General features: G+C 54.7%; 7 protein-coding genes across 7 annotated transcripts; 5 read left to right on the plus strand and 2 right to left on the minus strand.

Moving 5' to 3' along the window:
* The first annotated feature begins 26 nt into the window (after window positions 1-26).
* B0H18DRAFT_972534 (PQ-loop-domain-containing protein) lies at window positions 27-1,645 on the plus strand. The gene is made up of 8 exons (XM_048043869.1): window positions 27-219; window positions 281-306; window positions 363-525; window positions 593-938; window positions 986-1,009; window positions 1,066-1,209; window positions 1,265-1,296; window positions 1,348-1,645. Exons 1-8 carry the CDS (start codon window positions 184-186, stop codon window positions 1,411-1,413), a joined length of 837 nt encoding a protein of 278 aa, XP_047899517.1. The 5' UTR covers window positions 27-183; the 3' UTR covers window positions 1,414-1,645.
* Window positions 1,646-2,320: 675 nt separating this feature from the next.
* Window positions 2,321-4,235, plus strand: B0H18DRAFT_868060 (uncharacterized protein; the record flags this gene model as incomplete). Its single annotated transcript, XM_048039917.1, has 2 exons — window positions 2,321-3,748; window positions 3,804-4,235. The coding sequence occupies 2 exons, from the start codon at window positions 2,321-2,323 to the stop codon at window positions 4,233-4,235; spliced, it is 1,860 nt and encodes a 619-aa protein (XP_047899518.1).
* A 264-nt stretch (window positions 4,236-4,499) lies between these two features.
* Window positions 4,500-5,587, plus strand: B0H18DRAFT_972546 (Asp/Glu/hydantoin racemase). The gene is made up of 2 exons (XM_048043870.1): window positions 4,500-4,723; window positions 4,780-5,587. Exons 1-2 carry the CDS (start codon window positions 4,634-4,636, stop codon window positions 5,413-5,415), a joined length of 726 nt encoding a protein of 241 aa, XP_047899519.1. The 5' UTR covers window positions 4,500-4,633; the 3' UTR covers window positions 5,416-5,587.
* Window positions 5,588-5,644: 57 nt separating this feature from the next.
* On the plus strand, window positions 5,645-7,185 carry B0H18DRAFT_972547 (uncharacterized protein). The gene has a single exon (XM_048043871.1). It carries the CDS (start codon window positions 5,702-5,704, stop codon window positions 6,878-6,880), a length of 1,179 nt encoding a protein of 392 aa, XP_047899520.1. The 5' UTR covers window positions 5,645-5,701; the 3' UTR covers window positions 6,881-7,185.
* Window positions 7,186-9,537, minus strand: B0H18DRAFT_972550 (Pkinase-domain-containing protein). Its single transcript, XM_048043872.1, has 6 exons — window positions 8,975-9,537; window positions 8,150-8,925; window positions 8,024-8,098; window positions 7,733-7,974; window positions 7,578-7,677; window positions 7,186-7,522 (listed from the first exon to the last, which is right to left on the minus strand). The coding sequence occupies exons 1-6, from the start codon at window positions 9,397-9,399 to the stop codon at window positions 7,479-7,481; spliced, it is 1,662 nt and encodes a 553-aa protein (XP_047899521.1). The 5' UTR covers window positions 9,400-9,537; the 3' UTR covers window positions 7,186-7,478.
* A 522-nt stretch (window positions 9,538-10,059) lies between these two features.
* Window positions 10,060-12,710, minus strand: B0H18DRAFT_972552 (major facilitator superfamily domain-containing protein). Its single transcript, XM_048043873.1, has 11 exons — window positions 12,513-12,710; window positions 12,373-12,455; window positions 11,858-12,254; window positions 11,559-11,802; window positions 11,467-11,507; window positions 10,995-11,410; window positions 10,692-10,944; window positions 10,555-10,638; window positions 10,414-10,495; window positions 10,316-10,358; window positions 10,060-10,247 (listed from the first exon to the last, which is right to left on the minus strand). Exons 3-11 carry the CDS (start codon window positions 12,240-12,242, stop codon window positions 10,170-10,172), a joined length of 1,626 nt encoding a protein of 541 aa, XP_047899522.1. The 5' UTR covers window positions 12,243-12,254; window positions 12,373-12,455; window positions 12,513-12,710; the 3' UTR covers window positions 10,060-10,169.
* Window positions 12,711-13,502: 792 nt separating this feature from the next.
* B0H18DRAFT_1206575 (26S proteasome subunit P45) lies at window positions 13,503-15,683 on the plus strand. The gene is made up of 7 exons (XM_048036178.1): window positions 13,503-13,939; window positions 13,992-14,117; window positions 14,166-14,565; window positions 14,619-14,911; window positions 14,964-15,138; window positions 15,168-15,260; window positions 15,325-15,683. Exons 1-7 carry the CDS (start codon window positions 13,820-13,822, stop codon window positions 15,363-15,365), a joined length of 1,248 nt encoding a protein of 415 aa, XP_047899523.1. The 5' UTR covers window positions 13,503-13,819; the 3' UTR covers window positions 15,366-15,683.
* The last annotated feature ends 117 nt before the right edge of the window (window positions 15,684-15,800 follow it).

Here is a 15,800-nt window from a genome sequence, read left to right on the forward strand (position 1 = left end):
CCTCACCATTCGAATTTCGAACTCGGAGTCACTCTCACGTTTCCTGTGTCGCACTCTGACCCTCCCAATCCCTCGCCAGTGTCTGTTAGATTCGTCTGTCAAACCCAAGGCACAGGTCGTTTCTCAGGTTTCTAACAAGATAAACGCCGCAGCGCGTGGGCTTCGTCAAGCACACAAAACGTAATGGACGCCGACGGAAATGGAACCTTGAGCAACGTCGTATGCAGCATTGTTTGTCGGAACAATCGACATAGATCTTGCTGACTTCTGATGTGCACAGTTAGGCTGGGTGTCTATAGCGTGCTGGTGAGTTTGAGCTGTCAACGTGCCATGCAATGCGCTGATATTACATCATCTCGAAGGCTTGTAGTGTACACTCCACAGATCTACGAGAATTACCGACTCAAGTCTGGCGAAGGGCTTAGCGTATTCTTCGTGGTCACTTGGTTAATTGGAGACCTATGCAGCCTCTCAGGCGCTCTATTGGCGAATCTATTGCCAACTATCATCATCCTAGCCACATACGTGAGCAAACATCGCTGGCTAACTCTGGCCAGGAACTCCGGGTGCTGATGCGCTGCATCACAATCAGTATTCGGTATGCGACTCGATGCTTCTATTCCAGATATACTACTATCGCTGGACCAACAACACACCATCAAGGGAACCTGCCCTAGCATCTGCGGAATCGGCTGCTCAAGATCTCGAACGAACACCCCTATTGACTCATAACGGTAACGCGGCAGAAGCCAGCGTGAAGCCCTCGATCATCCGGAATTTTACGAAATATGCCGGTGCCCTGTGTTTTGTCTTCGTGGTCGGCATTGCCGCTTGGGCGGTGGACGAGCATATACATCAAGACCAGGCTTCACCGAATCGCGACGAGGTTGTTGAATGGAGAAGCCAGGTCCTTGGCTGGATCAGTGCTGCTATGTTCCGTAAGTTTGTACATCATCTGAGTACTCGATCGCTCACCGGATCGAAGTCGGAGCTCGGGTACCACAGATTGGTGAGGGACTACCTCTTTTGCCTGGTTACAGGAATGAACGGAGCGCATGGCACCAGTGAAAAATTTCCAGACGAGGTGTGAAGGGCTCTCGCCCTTCCTCTTCGTGTATTCAATTACGGGCAACACGACCTTCGTCCTGGCTATTTTGGCTGCCTCGATGGACCTCCAACATCTCATCACGAACGCATCGTGGATTGCGGGTGAGTGTACACCCGATGCATGTCCCGCACTCCTCACCTCCGTCGTTCTCATCAGGGAGCGCTCTGACGGTCTTTTTGGACGTCTTTGTAAGAATGATTGTGTCACTCTCGCGCGCACATCCTGAAGATTATTCTCAGGTCCTCTCGCAATTTGTCTACTACCGAAGCATGGACAGTCGCCAGCCTCACGTTGAAGTGTCATAGAAAAGTTCATGTTTACCCCAGTTGGGTACAATTTCTGTAGTCATGTGCGACAGCAAAGATCATCGCAACCCATTAGTGTAGCGTTGCCACTATGGCCTGGTGTTTAGTAGACGCTACGCAGGAGATCTAGACAAGCATTGGCGTTACCGAATGTCGACGCAAGGAAAGGTCAGTCTGATGGATTGTGCCCGGTACCGGGTACGATATGAGGGTGCGATAAGGCGAGACAGAAGGGTTTTTGGTCAGCTTGGCCTGAAAGTGTGGGACGGGGCGATAAATAATGGAGAGCCGAAGCGCGCTCGGCCACGAACCAGCAGCCATCCGTGCCTCGTTCCCTCCCTCGTGTTGCCTGCTGCTGTTCGACGTCCCACGTTGCAGGTCAGCTCTAAACATTCGTATGGCATCTACGCTTTGGAACGGACATGCTCCCAGCCTCGTGCTCGCCCATCACCAGCTCGCAAAGAAAGCCCATTATCAATGCCAGATCGCCCGCCCGCCATATATTCAAGAGCCTTCATGGCGAGCGGTCCCTGCAAAGGCCGTCCTGCGCGCCCTCGCCTACACACAACGCTGACCCGGGTATTTCGATGTCGTGGTAAGTTCCATTACTCGCCTCGTGTCATCTCGTACTCGAAGTGACCGCCACGCGATGGCGCTTTTCTGGACGTTTCAGGCAGTGACGCTTTGAGGGCAGAGGCAAGGCACCTCCAGCTGCAGCGTGCCCTTGACAGAGCCGTTTCGAGATAGCACGAAAGCAACGTCGCATCGCCCCTGCGGACAATACGCGTGTGCCGCCGCGCCGGACTCGCGCCCCGCTTATAAGTGAACGTCTCCCGACCACTTTCTGGCAGTTACTGTCATGCGCCGCACATCAATCCTTCACGCCTCCGCTCCTCATCACGGCAGGATGCACGCCTCTTCCGTCGCCGCTGCCCCTATCGACCCGCCACGCGTCCGGACCACCCTCGGACCGAGGCCCCCCGAGCCGACGTCCCCGCCACCTCCGTACGAAGCCTACGAAGCATACCCAGCATTCACCACAGTTTCGCCGGGGATCAGTACGCGCACCAACTCGTTTCCAAGACCTCCGGACGGTCTTGGAGATAGCTCCCGGTCTCGTGCCCGGAGGCCGGCACAGAGCCTCTCGATTCCGCATCTCCGCGAAGCTATACACACCCTCGAGTCGAAGATGGCGTCACTGCTGAACGAACGGGATCTCCTCGAGTCTAGGCTAGAACAGGCGGTGCGCATGCAGTCACCCGTCCAGCGGCTGCCGGACGAGCTCCTCTCATCCATTTTCGAGATCGGCGTACTCGATGGAGACGAGGAGGATCCCATCACCCTAGCCAACCTGATGATCGTCTGCCGGCAGTGGAGAGACGTCGCGGTGGACACGCCTGCTTTATGGTCGCGGATCTGGATGGGCACACGCCATTCGTTCGAAAGGGCGCGAGTCAAGCTGGAGCGTTCGAAGACAGTGCCCCTCTACATAGGTGTCGACTTCAGCCCGCGCGTGGAGTATGGCAGTGTATCTACCGAAAGCCTCATGCTGGCCATGGACCTCCTACGTCCAGCTATCTGGCGCTGGAGAACATTCCACTTGACCGTTCCCAATAGGCCACAGGCGCATGCCGCGTTAACGCGCTGCAGGGAACGCGCACCTCTTCTTGAGGTGATGGCGGTGCGTATCGGCCATTCAATGCAGGAGGATCAATTCTTCAGAGCGCCACTACCGCTCTTCGATAGCCACACGCCACGCCTGCGCTCCTGCTCCTTCACGTCGTTCAACTTCAATTGGGACACTGCCCTTGTCACCCAGCTACGTGTGCTCAAGTTGGGAGGGTATTGGAACGCGCAGTCTCCGTCGGTCGACGTCATTCTGAGGATCCTACGCGCGTGTCCTCTGCTTGAGGAACTTGCGCTTCGCAATATGTCCGACGTCGAAGCGGATTCGTGTTCTATGGCAGACTTCGACCCACCGGAGCAAGATAGCTTCGGCGAGCGATTAGTGCATGTGGCAGACGCAAGGCCAGTGCAGCTACCGCGTCTGGTGGAGGCTTCCTTCTACTATTGTGGCAACGTTCGCACCAGGACCCTCCTCAGCTTGCTGTCGTTCCCTGCACTGGAGCGCATCGAGCTATGTTTCCTGGACAACGTTTCTCCGTTGTTGGAACACTTACGGCGGCAGTCGCTAACGCGGTTACCATTGCGACATGTCCGCATCGAGTCCAGTTACTTCAACGAGATGAAGCTTGTCAGGCTGCTGAAGCGGCTTCCCGCGCTTACCAGTCTCGAGTTCGTGGATGCAGATGACGTCTCATCAAATCTTCTCAAGGTGCGTTCTGCGTTCCTAGCTTCCGCAGACAAGAAGCTAAACACGCGCATCACAGATCTTTGCCACGCCGGCGGCAACTCAAACATGGGTCTGCCCCAAGTTGACTAGCCTGTGGCTGGAAGGGTGCACATCGGTCGACTGGGAGGCTCTGCGAGCAGTTGTCGAGTCTCGCCTTCCCGCGCAATCTCGCGCGCTCCCACCGCCGAAACTATCGCGAGGTAGTTCGACGTCAAACAGCGCGCAACCACCTAGAACCTCGTCTTCTGCATCTGCCTTCGCCACTCAGGCTCAGATTCTGTCCCGAGTCCCCGCTGCTTCTTCGTCATCCGGATATGCCTCCTTGATAGGCCCCCGCCGTCTGGAATCCCTTAATCTGTCTCGCTGTCATCAAATCAGCAGGGAGATGGTCCAGTGGCTTCGCATGTACGTGGTCGATGTCAGGTGCGAACCTACGAAGGGTGTATGGGGAGAGCCGCTTCTGGCGTAACTATTTCTGAACGGACCTGCGCATCGGTGATATATCCGGTCCATTCATGATCGTATACCCAGGACGATACTCGCCATTTTGCTTTCTGATCGAGATTTTGTTTCGCATCTTCTGCTTTCTGTACCATGTTTTCTCATGCTATTTTGTTGCGATTCGACTGACCCCGCAAGGCACGTAAATATTGTAGTAATGTATCCATACAGCATGTACAGTCAGTGTACCTACCCCCGATTGATGATGATCGTACAAGTGTCGATTGCTAATTGGTGCTTCGAATTCTACACGTCACTGATCCGCTCGGCGGTCGTCGAGACGGACTGCGTCGAACGTGCCTTGACCTGTAGTTGAAGAGGTGCATAGTCGAGCACTCCTTCCACCCCTGTGCTCGCAACATCACTATGCCCTCTATTCTGATCATCAATCCAAACTCAACTGAGTCTATGACCAAAAGCCTTGAGTCTTTGGTGGACTCACTCGGCTTCAGTCAAGTGCGTTCGCTCATCTTCGTCATTCTCTGTGGTCTCATTATACGCGGGTACCTCAGACAAAGTATGGCTTCTTCACGGCACCATCGGGGCCGAAGAGCATCGACAATATGGAGGACGCGGCCGCGAGCACAGCCCACTGTTTGCCTCACCTGGAGCCCCTGCTCAGCCAATACGACAGCTTCCTCGTCGCATGCTACTCAGAACACCCACTCATTCCGGCCCTGAAATCACAACCCGCCGTCCTGGAGGGTAGGAAGCCCGTCACAGGCATCTTTGAAGCGAGCATCAGTGCCAGCCTACAGCTCGTTGGACCCAAACAGCAGTTCGGGATCATCACGTCCGGCAAGGCATGGGAGGTAATCCTCGCGGACTCAGTATACAAGTACCTCGGTACCGAGTCCAGCATCAAGTTCTCGGGCGTCGAGTCGACCGGGTTGAACGCGACGGATCTGCACAGCGGGTCCGCTGCTGATGTTGAGAGACGCATGCTCGAGGCGACGAAGAGGTTGGTGTGGAAGGGCAATGTAGGGGTAATCTGCCTTGGCTGCGCGGGTATGACGGGCTTGACCGAGCTCGTCCGGGAGGTCTGTTTGGCGGAATTGGGAGACGAAGAGGGCGGAGCGGTTAGGATCGTGGATGGCGTGCAGGCTGGGGTCGCATTTCTGGAGGGAGCTGTGAGGGCTCGGAATTGATTACTTTATACCTGGGCCTCGCTGATCTGGCTTATGTGAATCGCTGCTACATATGCTGCTGCAAAGCTAGAGTCTGCAACACTATATAGATGGGTACTTTGTATGGTGGAAGATTTGCCGGTGGGGGTGATCATGAAGACGCAGGTATGGTGTAGAGTGACTCAGCTCGGGGTGGATTGAAGCCGAACTGACTCGACTGCTTCACCCTGAATACACGCACCACGCCACAACTCTTCCGAGTCCCCGAAAACTCACTTGATACCCAACCGCTGCCACTGTACTGGTAATGGCGACTGTCACGCATTACATCTACTCGCACTATGATCCTAAACAACGCGATGAGCTTGAAAGGGCTACTGGGCAAGTCCCAGAGCCCTTAGAGCCGGAGGAGGATCCATGGCAGACCGAGTCGGCATTCGGTGTACAACGCCGCATCGCAGCTGCACCACACTTTGTGCCAGCGATCGTCTCCTACGATGAGATCAACAATATGATGGGAACGTCCCAGATAATCCCTACGGCCGTGGAGGAGAAGCCGAACGTTGAAGTGAGCAGCTGGTATAGGTCGCTGACCCGGTTCAGCAGTGCTCCCGTTGAAGACGACAAGAAGCCCATCGCTTCGACCTCCACCACGCCCGCGGGTCCTTCCATCCCAAATCCCTCTACATTCGTACCGTCTGCCCACCCAAAGCCTGTGAAGCCTACCAAGAACGACTGGTTCATCACCCGTGCGTTGCGCTCAGAACCACCGACCGGTCGTTCGACTCCCTCCACTCTCGCAGACATTCTCTCCAGAGATCCACCACCAGACACATCTGGCAAGCCATTCACGCCGCCTGTGTTTCTCCATCTTGGCCCTTCAAACAGAGGTTACACGATGTTGGAGAGGAGTGGTTGGAACGAGGGCGAGCCGTTGGGCGCCGGTGTGGTGAGGCGACCGCGAGAATCAGACGAGGATTCCCCGCCAAGGAGAGCTAAGCAGGGCAAGGGGAAAGCGGTCGTGAAGAAGGAACAGCGCGAGGTGAAGTGGGATCCAGACGGAGACATTAGCGAAATCCGCAAGGTGGACGTCATCGACCTCACTCTCTCAGATCCAGAGGATGAGCCCGAGGATATCAAGGACGAAGCTGACGAGGTCGACCTGCGACGTCTCTCCACGTCCTCCCTCGCGGAAACGGACCTACCCTCATCTCATAACCCGAAAGCACTACTTACGCCACTCCCGACTGTCCTGAAGTCGGACCGCCTCGGGATCGGATTGAAGGCGAAGACGGTTGGGCCTCACAAAGTGTCCAAGAAACGAATCACCCACAACCAAGCTGCGCTCGCCCAACATATCCGGGAGACTGAGGAGCTGCGTCGGATGAAGGCTCTAGTGGGACGGGGGTCAAGGGGACTGGCTCGCCTGGCAAAGGCAGAGACGGAGAGTAGACGAAGGCTGTTGGCCAGCCTCAATGACAGCTGATGCTACCGGTACGCCTGGGCTGCTACCAAACTCTCTTGTATAGATTTGACACTTCATATCTCGCCGCCTTACGCCGTCGAGTACTGACAGCGTCGTATCAAAGATGAGATCCATGGCCACATCTTAGTTCTCGTAAACCTGAAGCCTCCCGATGCTTGCAATGGAACTCCATGTGTTCATCGTGAAGAGCGACAACACTGCCATTAGTAGTGCCTCTGACGCCTCTGACAGCGACACGACGGGAATTTGGCATAAGTACTCCGATACAAACAGACTTCCGCACGCAATGCGGCGACTTGCGCCTTGTCATGTCCTTGACTCGATCTCGACCTATCCATGGTCTAAATCTCCGAATATTAGATTAGAACGAGCGTGTGTTACAGCAGGTACGGGGCGCAAGCAACGGAGTGGCGAGAGGGGGACCGACAGATGTGAATAACGAGGGACGACTTCCAACAGAGCACCGATACCAGAACGAGCGAATACAGCGGGGATAGGTTAAGAGATCCTGCATAGTGTGTACGGGTGGAGATAGCAGTAGATTGCGGGCGATTACTAGGATGGGATATGCGGTTGAGATGACGGAACGGAGAAATGGTTAGACGGGGCTGACAGGCATGTTGGACCCATCGTAAGAGAAGCCTAACAGTGATGGTCAGCCCGGCAAAAGCCATGAAGTGAGGCGCAGGCAACGTACCAGCGAACTGTGCCTGAACGGTCTGCGAGAGCTGAGAACCCTCAACGACACTGTCCATGGGAGCTTCAGTCGTGAACACGGTGTCGAAGTTGGACACATCCTGCACGATAATCAGCACATCGTACGTCGACCCGTTATCTGTCGGAGGCACATACCACAGGACTGGTGACGCTGGGTTTGAAAGGCGGTTGGATCTTCTTCTGCACGAGCTTCTCAAAGTCAATGTTCTTCGCGAAGAAGGGGTGCTTCCGGATCTCGTCCGCGCCGTTGAGACCGAGACGCTGCGTGGGGTCGCGCGTCAGAAGACCTGTCAAGATGCTCCGTGCCTGCGAGCCAATCTCGTCGCCAAAGACAAGGGGGCTGGTGAGGATCTTCTGATACATTTTATCCGTGACCTCTGTGTCCTTGTCAGCTAGTTATAACATGTTGAAAGTGGATGCACCGACCATCGTAGAACGGAGGGAGACCGGAGAGCATCTCGTACAAGAGGACGCCCAGCGTCCACCAGTCGATCGTCTTGTCTACACAATGACGTCAGCCTTGCCATGTCATTTAATGTGCTGCATACTCACTGTATCCGTGCCCACTCAAGATCTCCGGCGCAAGGTACTCTGGCGTCCCGCAGAACGTGTTGGTGGTGTCGGAGTCCTTCATGTTGAGCTTGCACAGCCCAAAATCACAGAGCGCTATGTGACCCGTGTAGTCAAGAAGAATATTCTCGGGCTTCAGGTCACGGTAGACAACGTCCAGCTCGTGAAGGTGTTCGAGTGCCAACAGCAGCTCGGCACTATAGAAACGACTGCGCTCCTCGTTGAATCGCTGCTCGCGCTGCAGATGGTGGAACAGCTCTCCGCCATTCACGAAAGCAAGAACGAGGTACAGCTTCTGCTCCGACTGGAAGCTGAACTTGAGCGGTACAATGAACGGGCTGTTCACCCTCGCGAGCACCATTCGCTCCGCGAGCGTATGGGTGATCTCACCGCGCTCGACGATGTGCTGCTTCCGGAGCGTCTTCAGGGCGTAGATGCGCGACGTGTCGCGTTTTCGCACTTGCATCACTTTCCCGAAGCTGCCCTTCCCGATGACGGTAATCAGCTCGAAGTCGTCGATCGTGAGCGAGTGCCCAGAGCTCGGCTTGAATGCTACTCCGATTTGAATTTTGCCAGCGCCGCCGGCAAGCTCATACCACTGGTCATCTGGGGAACTGTCCTCGAAGTCAGGCGTGAACCGCACACCGCCCATGAAGATGTCATTGCCCATGTCGTCGGCAATTCCGTCCCCGCCGCGCTTCGGCTCCTCTGCTCTGAGGTAGCATTGGATCGAGATCTCCGAGTGTCGTGACACGTCGCTGGGAACACTTCAGGGGAGGAGACAATGGAAGCATGAAAGGGACTCACAAGTTGGTCTCGTACATGTACAGCGGCTTGGACAGGTCTCCCCCGAGTGGTGTGATCAGCACTTGGTTGACCTCGAATTCCATGACCAGGTAGGGAAGCCACCAGCACTGCTGCCTCTGCACACTGTCTCTGTTACTCTTCCTGTTCGCGAGGCGATGCTGTGTGACACTCGAGGGCGACACAGACGCGGCGAGCTTCGCCTGCGCGGAGGACAGCGCAGCTTGTACCGCTGGCGGCATACCTTGGCCAGAGGGCAGCGCAAGGCCCTCCGCCCACAGGACCCGGATGGCAAGGAGGCCCGAGCGCGACAGAGAGTCGCCATTGGGGTTGCCAGGCGTCGGTGTGGTCGAGCGTGCAGCACCGTCATTCACGGACAGAGCGTTCGCGGACGGGCGCGGCTTCTTACCAATACCTCTCCAAGACATGGTTGGGGTTCCTGGGGTTCCTTGGTTCCAAGAGACAGATGTGAGAGGGTATAGAGCAGAAAGGAAACCGAGCACAGCTCTGGTCGAGGGTGGGTGGAAGAGAGAGGCTATGCGGATGTGAGATGCTGATCCTTGACCGCATTCGCCTGCCTCGCCTGGCCATCCCGATAAGGCAACCCCGGTCGATAGGCGCACGGTACCGTTCCTCAGTCGGTCAGAATGAAGGACTGGCAACCGTCAGACGAGTATCATGCGGGAGAGACTGATGTATGACTCTCGTGTCTAGAAAACCACCAAAGAAGCCCCGCTTGGCGAGGGCGCGAAGGGTCCGTACGTATTAATTGATCAGACCGTGACGTTAGGGAGCTGCAGGAGTATATGCCACTAGCTAGAGACATGGCAGGGTACGCAGCTGCGAGTGCATTGATGTTAATCGACGCTGTCCAACCGAATAATTGAGCAACTGCGTCACTCAGCGATGTTGTAGTGCTTGTACTTAGCACCGCACATGCAGAGGGCATATAGTGGATTGTAGGTCACATGACAAGTCACTCAAGGCTTCAGCCTTCATTATCATTGGGGACGTTGGCGACGTAAGTAAGTATCTCGTTGGAACTTACCGACGGACATGAACTGCCGTAGCATCAGTATCGGCGTGTATAAACCTGGATCAGAGTCACTTTGACGTCCATAAAAAACAAAACTGAATAAGTTACAAACAATCCCGGGCGAGAATGACTCTAAAGAGCCAGTGAACGGAACCTCTATTCTCACTCGTTGTGTACTGGCTGATATCGATCAGAATCTCGAACTAGCAGTAATATAAGGCTTGCAACCGTGCTGATGCCCTATAAGCGCAAAGGACCGTTCTCCCCCGTCAGCGAGCATTGCTGAGGAGCACGTCACGTCCACATACCGCAATTACCCAGAACACAGCTTGGGGTACAGTGGAGATGGTACTCAACGAAGCAAGAATATGAGTACTTCAATCGGGGCACTATGTCAAGAACTCACGCTGCCATCAAGGTGCCCAGTATGATGGACGACAATAGCATACCAAAGCCTGAGGACATTTCAATAGCCGCCAGCGCTGATGCTACGGGATATGTCGCGCATGAGTACAACTTGTCTTCTATTATACCACGATATACTTACCGTGGTCTTCTGGCGGAACGGTAGATACAGCTAGACTGCGGAGAACAGGGCCGCGTCCGACTGAACAGCCATATAGGACGATGGCTGCATCGATTTCAGTGCTTAGCTTCTTCACTAGATGGCCAGCAGCAACTTACATGCGAGTTGGAGGCCCCGTCCCGTCGCAGCGGTCAATAAGAGCAGAGCGGCGACCTGAATGATTAGGGACCCGATGACAATGTGCACGTCCATTTCGTCAGTTACTTCGCTGACACTCTCCGAATCCGACGTCGTTGACAAGTGGGTCGCCTTCAAATAGAGTGGCCGTAGTAAACGCCGGACGAGTAGCGGTATTATCAGAGTCAGGACCACGACGTACGTTAACGTCAGGGTGGTCAAGACGTATCCTGTCTACAAAAACATCTAGTACGACATTGACTAGATCAGTATAGAACACTCACCTCTTTCGGCGAATAGTCGTATTTGGTAGTAAGATACACCATCAGAGCAGGCAATACGTGGCCTTCCCCCAGTCCGGCGATGAATATATGAATTGCACAGTACAGGAGCCGCAGATTGAGCCTCCCAGTGGAGTGGTCACGGGTTGGCCGAAGGGTTTTCAACGGGAGGAGGGCAGCGACTACGACGCTGCGACAACAGCGCAGAGCCGCAACTACGATGTTCTCCGTCTGAGCGCCGTCGTCCGATCGCGGATGCGAGACCTCCACCCCTTGCGCCTTTTGGTGTGTTTCAGGAATAAGGGTGATGACGTAGATGAAGTTTACACATTGCAGGCCGAGAGCAACATAGTACACCGGGGCTGTAGCGTTATAGCGTGTGGTGATAGCGCCCCCGATAGAAAATGAGAGTGCACCGCCTGGTCGATTCGGTTTCAGATACATACAGGCAACAGGCAAACGAGAAATTCCCTACCCAGCGTTGCCCAGCCAGAGATCTTGCTGAGAGCAGGCGTCCTATACGGGAATCAGCCTTCAACGAGGGATGCGAATTGCACGTAAGCGCACCTCTGTTCTGCTGGCACAAGGTCTACAACATATGTATTCATAAGGAAGACAAAGACAGTGACGGTTGCGATGGATTGACACAAAAGCCACAGAAGCAATGCGAATACCTCGACTGCGTCTGGGATAATGGCCGTACTCAACATCGAGACGTCCGCACAGATTCCGACAGCTATGACCGTCAGAATAGCTGGCTTCCTTCCGATATTGTTGGCTATGGAGCTCAGAGCACTGTAAGCAATCAGAGCTAAGTTAACATCAGCTCAAGGACACGTAAAATGGCGGATAAGCTCTGTACTCACATGCGAGCCCCTCAACGATGGCTGTGACCATCAAGGCAGTGGTGAACCTCTGCTCTACGGCAGGGATAGTGCAGAGCGCGTTCGGGATGGGGCCGTCCGAAGGTATCTTGTTGGGGTCATTGGTCAAGTACCACCAGCGGCAAACGATCTTGCGAATTGCGTCGATGACGGTCGTCATTGGAAGGTATGCAGCAAGTTGGAATAGAACAGCGACAGGTGTGATGAGCACGATGGGCGAAAACCGTAGAGATAAATTCCGCGATGGAACTCCCGCTGCAGCGTCATCCGGAGGATGTAGCAGCGGTGTTGTCTCGAGAGGATCGGCTGGTGAGTTAGAACGAGGAGACGCGCCAGCAGCAGGAGCCTCGTTAGTCTGGGTGCTCATATTGATGACTGACTATATGTGTAGGCTAGAAGTTAGTAGAGGGAAATGAGTGGACGCGAGTTGTGGTGCACGAGCTTGTATTTATGAAAGGGAAGGGAAGGAGATAACGGACTGCGAACGCAGCACGCACAGCGGATGTTCGAGCTCGTGTGGACCTTGTGCACTGGCAGCGTGTTGGCTCGAGCGCAGGCACTCGCAATCTGTTCGCTATTCCTGTCAAACGATATCATAAGTCAATACAATCCTGCTGATAGCCTGCGCGGGGGATACCTCAGTCACAGGGCAATCGGGTGCATGGGTTGAGTGAGACCTTGACTATTGAAGAATTGGACCACGCTATATGCTTGTATGAGGGACTACGCAGCCCTTCGAAACGCGAACAGAGAGCACGCTGTGCTATAGCAAGTGCGGGTTTTGTCCGGTTGGTAGCGTTTCGATAAGTATGCCGCTCTGAGGCGGAGCTAGTGCCAGTGTCAGCGCTCGAACTTCACATGCGCTTAAGTACAACCGCGCCGCCCTCCGCCCCGAAATAGAAGGCTGGACGCCATCTCGTGACCGACGCGTCCTCAAGAACGCGCTCTGAGCTCTCCGAGTTGTGCGCCGTTCGACGCTGGATGTCCTGCAATTGTAGGCAATTGCTAAAAATTCACTGAAGCTGCCACTTCATGGGCGGTGTTTAAGCTCCAGCTCAAGTTTGGCGTGCATGGACAGTTGAGACTCACACTATTCACGATGTCGACGTCAACCCGGGCTCCCCAGCCTAGGCTAGTAAGGACACACCTGCACTGCGAACTGCTGCATATGTCTCTGCGGGTCCGGAAACACACGGCAGCCACAATCGTCAATCAGCATCCTACCGCAAAGATCCCAGAGCTACGTACCAGTCTGCAATCATTTGTGTTGCGACTATCCCATATGATATTCAAGTTCGGGGCTGCCTCAGGCATGCTTCAGTCTGACTGGACTCTTTTCAATGCATCAAAGAAGTTCTTGATCAGCTAATAGAATTGAAACACTCAGCTCACAGTTTGCGACGGACTCGACGGATGGTCTCAACGCTAGCCCTAGGCCTGAGGCCTCTCAGCAGACAGCCGGTATTGTCCACAAATTCCGGGTCTTGAAGGCTCTGTGTCCTTCGTTCTCTCTAAAAAAGCGCTGCTGGAATAATGACTGGAGGGTCACACTCCGAGCCGTTCAGAAGACCCTTGTGTCTTGACTCTGAGATCCTTCAGTTCGAGTCGAGCAAAGGCTTTGAATGGTGGTCAATTGATGTAGACGCCCGAATAGGTTCCAATAAGTACTTTACGGCGGATATCTCCATAAATGGCAACTGGTAAAACCCACCTGCCTGCTGAAGTCATCCAGACGCGTCACGCGTCGCGGGCGTACGCGTCCACTCGAATCGTTTCCCGTCTCCTCCAAAGGCGTCCTCACGACTCGACCCTTCTTCCCGACCGCCCTTCACTCCCTCTTCTTACTGTCATGGCTTCGACACAACCCCAAACCCGCCGCCAGGCAACAACAATGAGAAGGCACCAGATTCTACACCATCGTCCTCGGAAGCACCACAGGACGCTATGGACATCACTCCGGACCAACCTGCCGAAGAGACATGGGCGGACATCCCTGAGGAGATCATATCCTTGAGCACGGACGAGATCCTTACACGAATACGTCTCATCGACAATGACTTGAAGGTCCGTCCACACAGACTTCGCGTGTAGAGCCTGACGCTCAGGGAACCTCCAGGTGATGCGCTCGGAGACGTTACGTCTGCAACATGAGCAGAATGTCATGAAGGAGAAGATTCGGGACAATGGGGAGAAGATCAAGCAGAATAAGGTCTTGCCTTACCTTGTGGCGAATGTAGTCGAGGTACGGCCGCTCAGTCACCTTAGTAAGGCTATCAGCTAACGGAAGCAGATTCTGGACGTCGACCCTGAAATTGAGGAGGACGGCGCGAACCGAGACCTTGACTCTATGCGCAAGGGGAAATGCGCTGTCATCAAGACCTCGACACGACAAACCGTCTTCCTCCCGCTCATCGGTCTCGTCCCGCCCGAGAAACTCAGACCCGGCGACCTTGTCGGTACCAACAAGGATTCGTATTTGGTGCTTGACACGCTCCCGGCGGAGTTCGACTCGCGAGTGAAAGCAATGGAGGTGGACGAGCGGCCGACGGAAACCTACACCGACATCGGAGGGCTGGAGAAGCAGATCGAGGAGCTGGTCGAGGCGATTGTCTTGCCAATGGAGCAAGCGGACAAGTTCAAGACGCTCGGCATCAAGCCTCCGAAGGGCTGTCTCATGTATGGTCCTCCCGGTGCGTCAGTCTCGGCGACGTCTGGTCGCGGTCCGCTCACCTTTGTATCGTAGGTACTGGCAAGACGCTTCTCGCGCGTGCGTGTGCGGCCCAGACCAACGCGTGCTACTTGAAGCTCGCCGGACCTTCGCTCGTACAAATGTTTATTGGTGACGGTGCCAAGCTCGTGCGGGATGCGTTCGAACTCGCGAAGGAGAAGGCACCCACGATCATCTTCATTGACGAGCTAGATGCTATCGGTACCAAGCGGTTCGATTCGGAGAAGAGCGGTGACCGTGAGGTGCAGCGGACAATGTTGGAGCTTCTGAACCAGCTAGATGGCTTCAGCAGTGATGAGCGCATCAAGGTAAGAGCACAGTTCCTGTCTGTGCCTCGCATCACTGACCGTCCGAGCCAAGGTCATTGCCGCGACGAACCGCATTGATATCCTCGACCCTGCTCTGCTTCGGTCAGGCCGTCTGGACAGGAAGATCGAGTTCCCGCTCCCGAACGAGACTGCCCGTGCGCGCATTCTGGAGATCCACTCACGGAAAATGTCCGTCTCCTCTGACGTCAACTACGAGGAGCTTGCCCGTAGTACCGACGAATTCAACGGTGCACAGCTGAAGGCAGTCTGCGTGAGGCCGGTATGATCGCCCTGAGGGAAGGTGCGACGAAGCTGAACCACGAGCACTTCCTGGGTGGTATAGCTGAAGGTGAGTCCGGAGCACTGTGTTGCACCTGCTTTTAGACGCAGTACTGACATCTTTACCATAACAGTCCAGAGCAAGAAGAAGAACGACCTTGTCTATTTCATGTAGTCCCATTGTGTTTGCTCTCGTACGGTACAGTCTTGATACATTTTCTCTCTTTGATATCGCGGACCCACTCGTATTCAGTGCCATCAGTATTGGCCCAGAGAGGTTACCTGGTCACTATGAGTAGACAAGATCAGCAGTGCACGTCCTGGGCATGAGCGTAGTCGATCAAACTGACCAGCCTAGAGTTCACGTTCAGGCTCAACCTGCTCTATGTGAGACAGGACTAGCTACGCTATGTAGAACGACCGGAAGGAAGACGTCCTTTACAAATCTTTCACGGAACTGGGCACGATGCTCCTGAATCAACAGGTTGAGTCTACAAGCAGCAGGAGTTTTGGGCCGTAATCGGTTCGGTTTGCTTACATCCACGACTGCTGTGAATCATGATCACAAGCAGCCGAGCGGTTTACGAGCATTCCATCAACCACTGCTTCA

This window comes from Fomitopsis serialis (assembly GCF_022376445.1).
Source record: "Fomitopsis serialis strain Sig1Antser10 chromosome Unknown B0H18scaffold_3, whole genome shotgun sequence".
Classification (NCBI taxonomy): domain Eukaryota; kingdom Fungi; phylum Basidiomycota; class Agaricomycetes; order Polyporales; family Fomitopsidaceae; genus Fomitopsis; species Fomitopsis serialis.

What these genes read in the sequence shown, in the direction of transcription:
- B0H18DRAFT_972534 (XM_048043869.1), top strand. Translation starts at nt 184, where the DNA reads ATGGACGCCGACGGAAATGGAACCTTGAGCAACGTC. An exon ending in GATCAGTGCTGCTATGTTCC is followed by an intron (nt 939 to 985) that starts GTAAGTTTGTAC and finishes ACCGGATCGAAG; the next exon opens with TCGGAGCTCGGGTACCACAG. An exon ending in AGCTCGGGTACCACAGATTG is followed by an intron (nt 1,010 to 1,065) that starts GTGAGGGACTAC and finishes GCATGGCACCAG; the next exon opens with TGAAAAATTTCCAGACGAGG.
- B0H18DRAFT_972546 (XM_048043870.1), top strand. Translation starts at nt 4,634, where the DNA reads ATGCCCTCTATTCTGATCATCAATCCAAACTCAACTGAGTCTATGACC. An exon ending in ACTCACTCGGCTTCAGTCAA is followed by an intron (nt 4,724 to 4,779) that starts GTGCGTTCGCTC and finishes CGGGTACCTCAG; the next exon opens with ACAAAGTATGGCTTCTTCAC.
- B0H18DRAFT_972547 (XM_048043871.1), top strand. Translation starts at nt 5,702, where the DNA reads ATGGCGACTGTCACGCATTACATCTACTCGCACTATGATCCTAAACAA.
- B0H18DRAFT_972550 (XM_048043872.1), bottom strand. Translation starts at nt 9,399, where the DNA reads ATGTCTTGGAGAGGTATTGGTAAGAAGCCGCGCCCGTCCGCGAACGCT. An exon ending in TACATGTACGAGACCAACTT is followed by an intron (nt 8,926 to 8,974) that starts GTGAGTCCCTTT and finishes AAGTGTTCCCAG; the next exon opens with CGACGTGTCACGACACTCGG. An exon ending in CCAGCGTCACCAGTCCTGTG is followed by an intron (nt 7,678 to 7,732) that starts GTATGTGCCTCC and finishes ATTATCGTGCAG; the next exon opens with GATGTGTCCAACTTCGACAC.
- B0H18DRAFT_972552 (XM_048043873.1), bottom strand. Translation starts at nt 12,242, where the DNA reads ATGAGCACCCAGACTAACGAGGCTCCTGCTGCTGGCGCGTCTCCTCGT. An exon ending in ACGACTATTCGCCGAAAGAG is followed by an intron (nt 10,945 to 10,994) that starts GTGAGTGTTCTA and finishes ATGTTTTTGTAG; the next exon opens with ACAGGATACGTCTTGACCAC. An exon ending in CTGGGCACCTTGATGGCAGC is followed by an intron (nt 10,359 to 10,413) that starts GTGAGTTCTTGA and finishes TGCTTCGTTGAG; the next exon opens with TACCATCTCCACTGTACCCC.
- B0H18DRAFT_1206575 (XM_048036178.1), top strand. Translation starts at nt 13,820, where the DNA reads ATGGACATCACTCCGGACCAACCTGCCGAAGAGACATGGGCGGACATC. An exon ending in TCTCATGTATGGTCCTCCCG is followed by an intron (nt 14,566 to 14,618) that starts GTGCGTCAGTCT and finishes TTTGTATCGTAG; the next exon opens with GTACTGGCAAGACGCTTCTC. An exon ending in CCTGGGTGGTATAGCTGAAG is followed by an intron (nt 15,261 to 15,324) that starts GTGAGTCCGGAG and finishes TTACCATAACAG; the next exon opens with TCCAGAGCAAGAAGAAGAAC.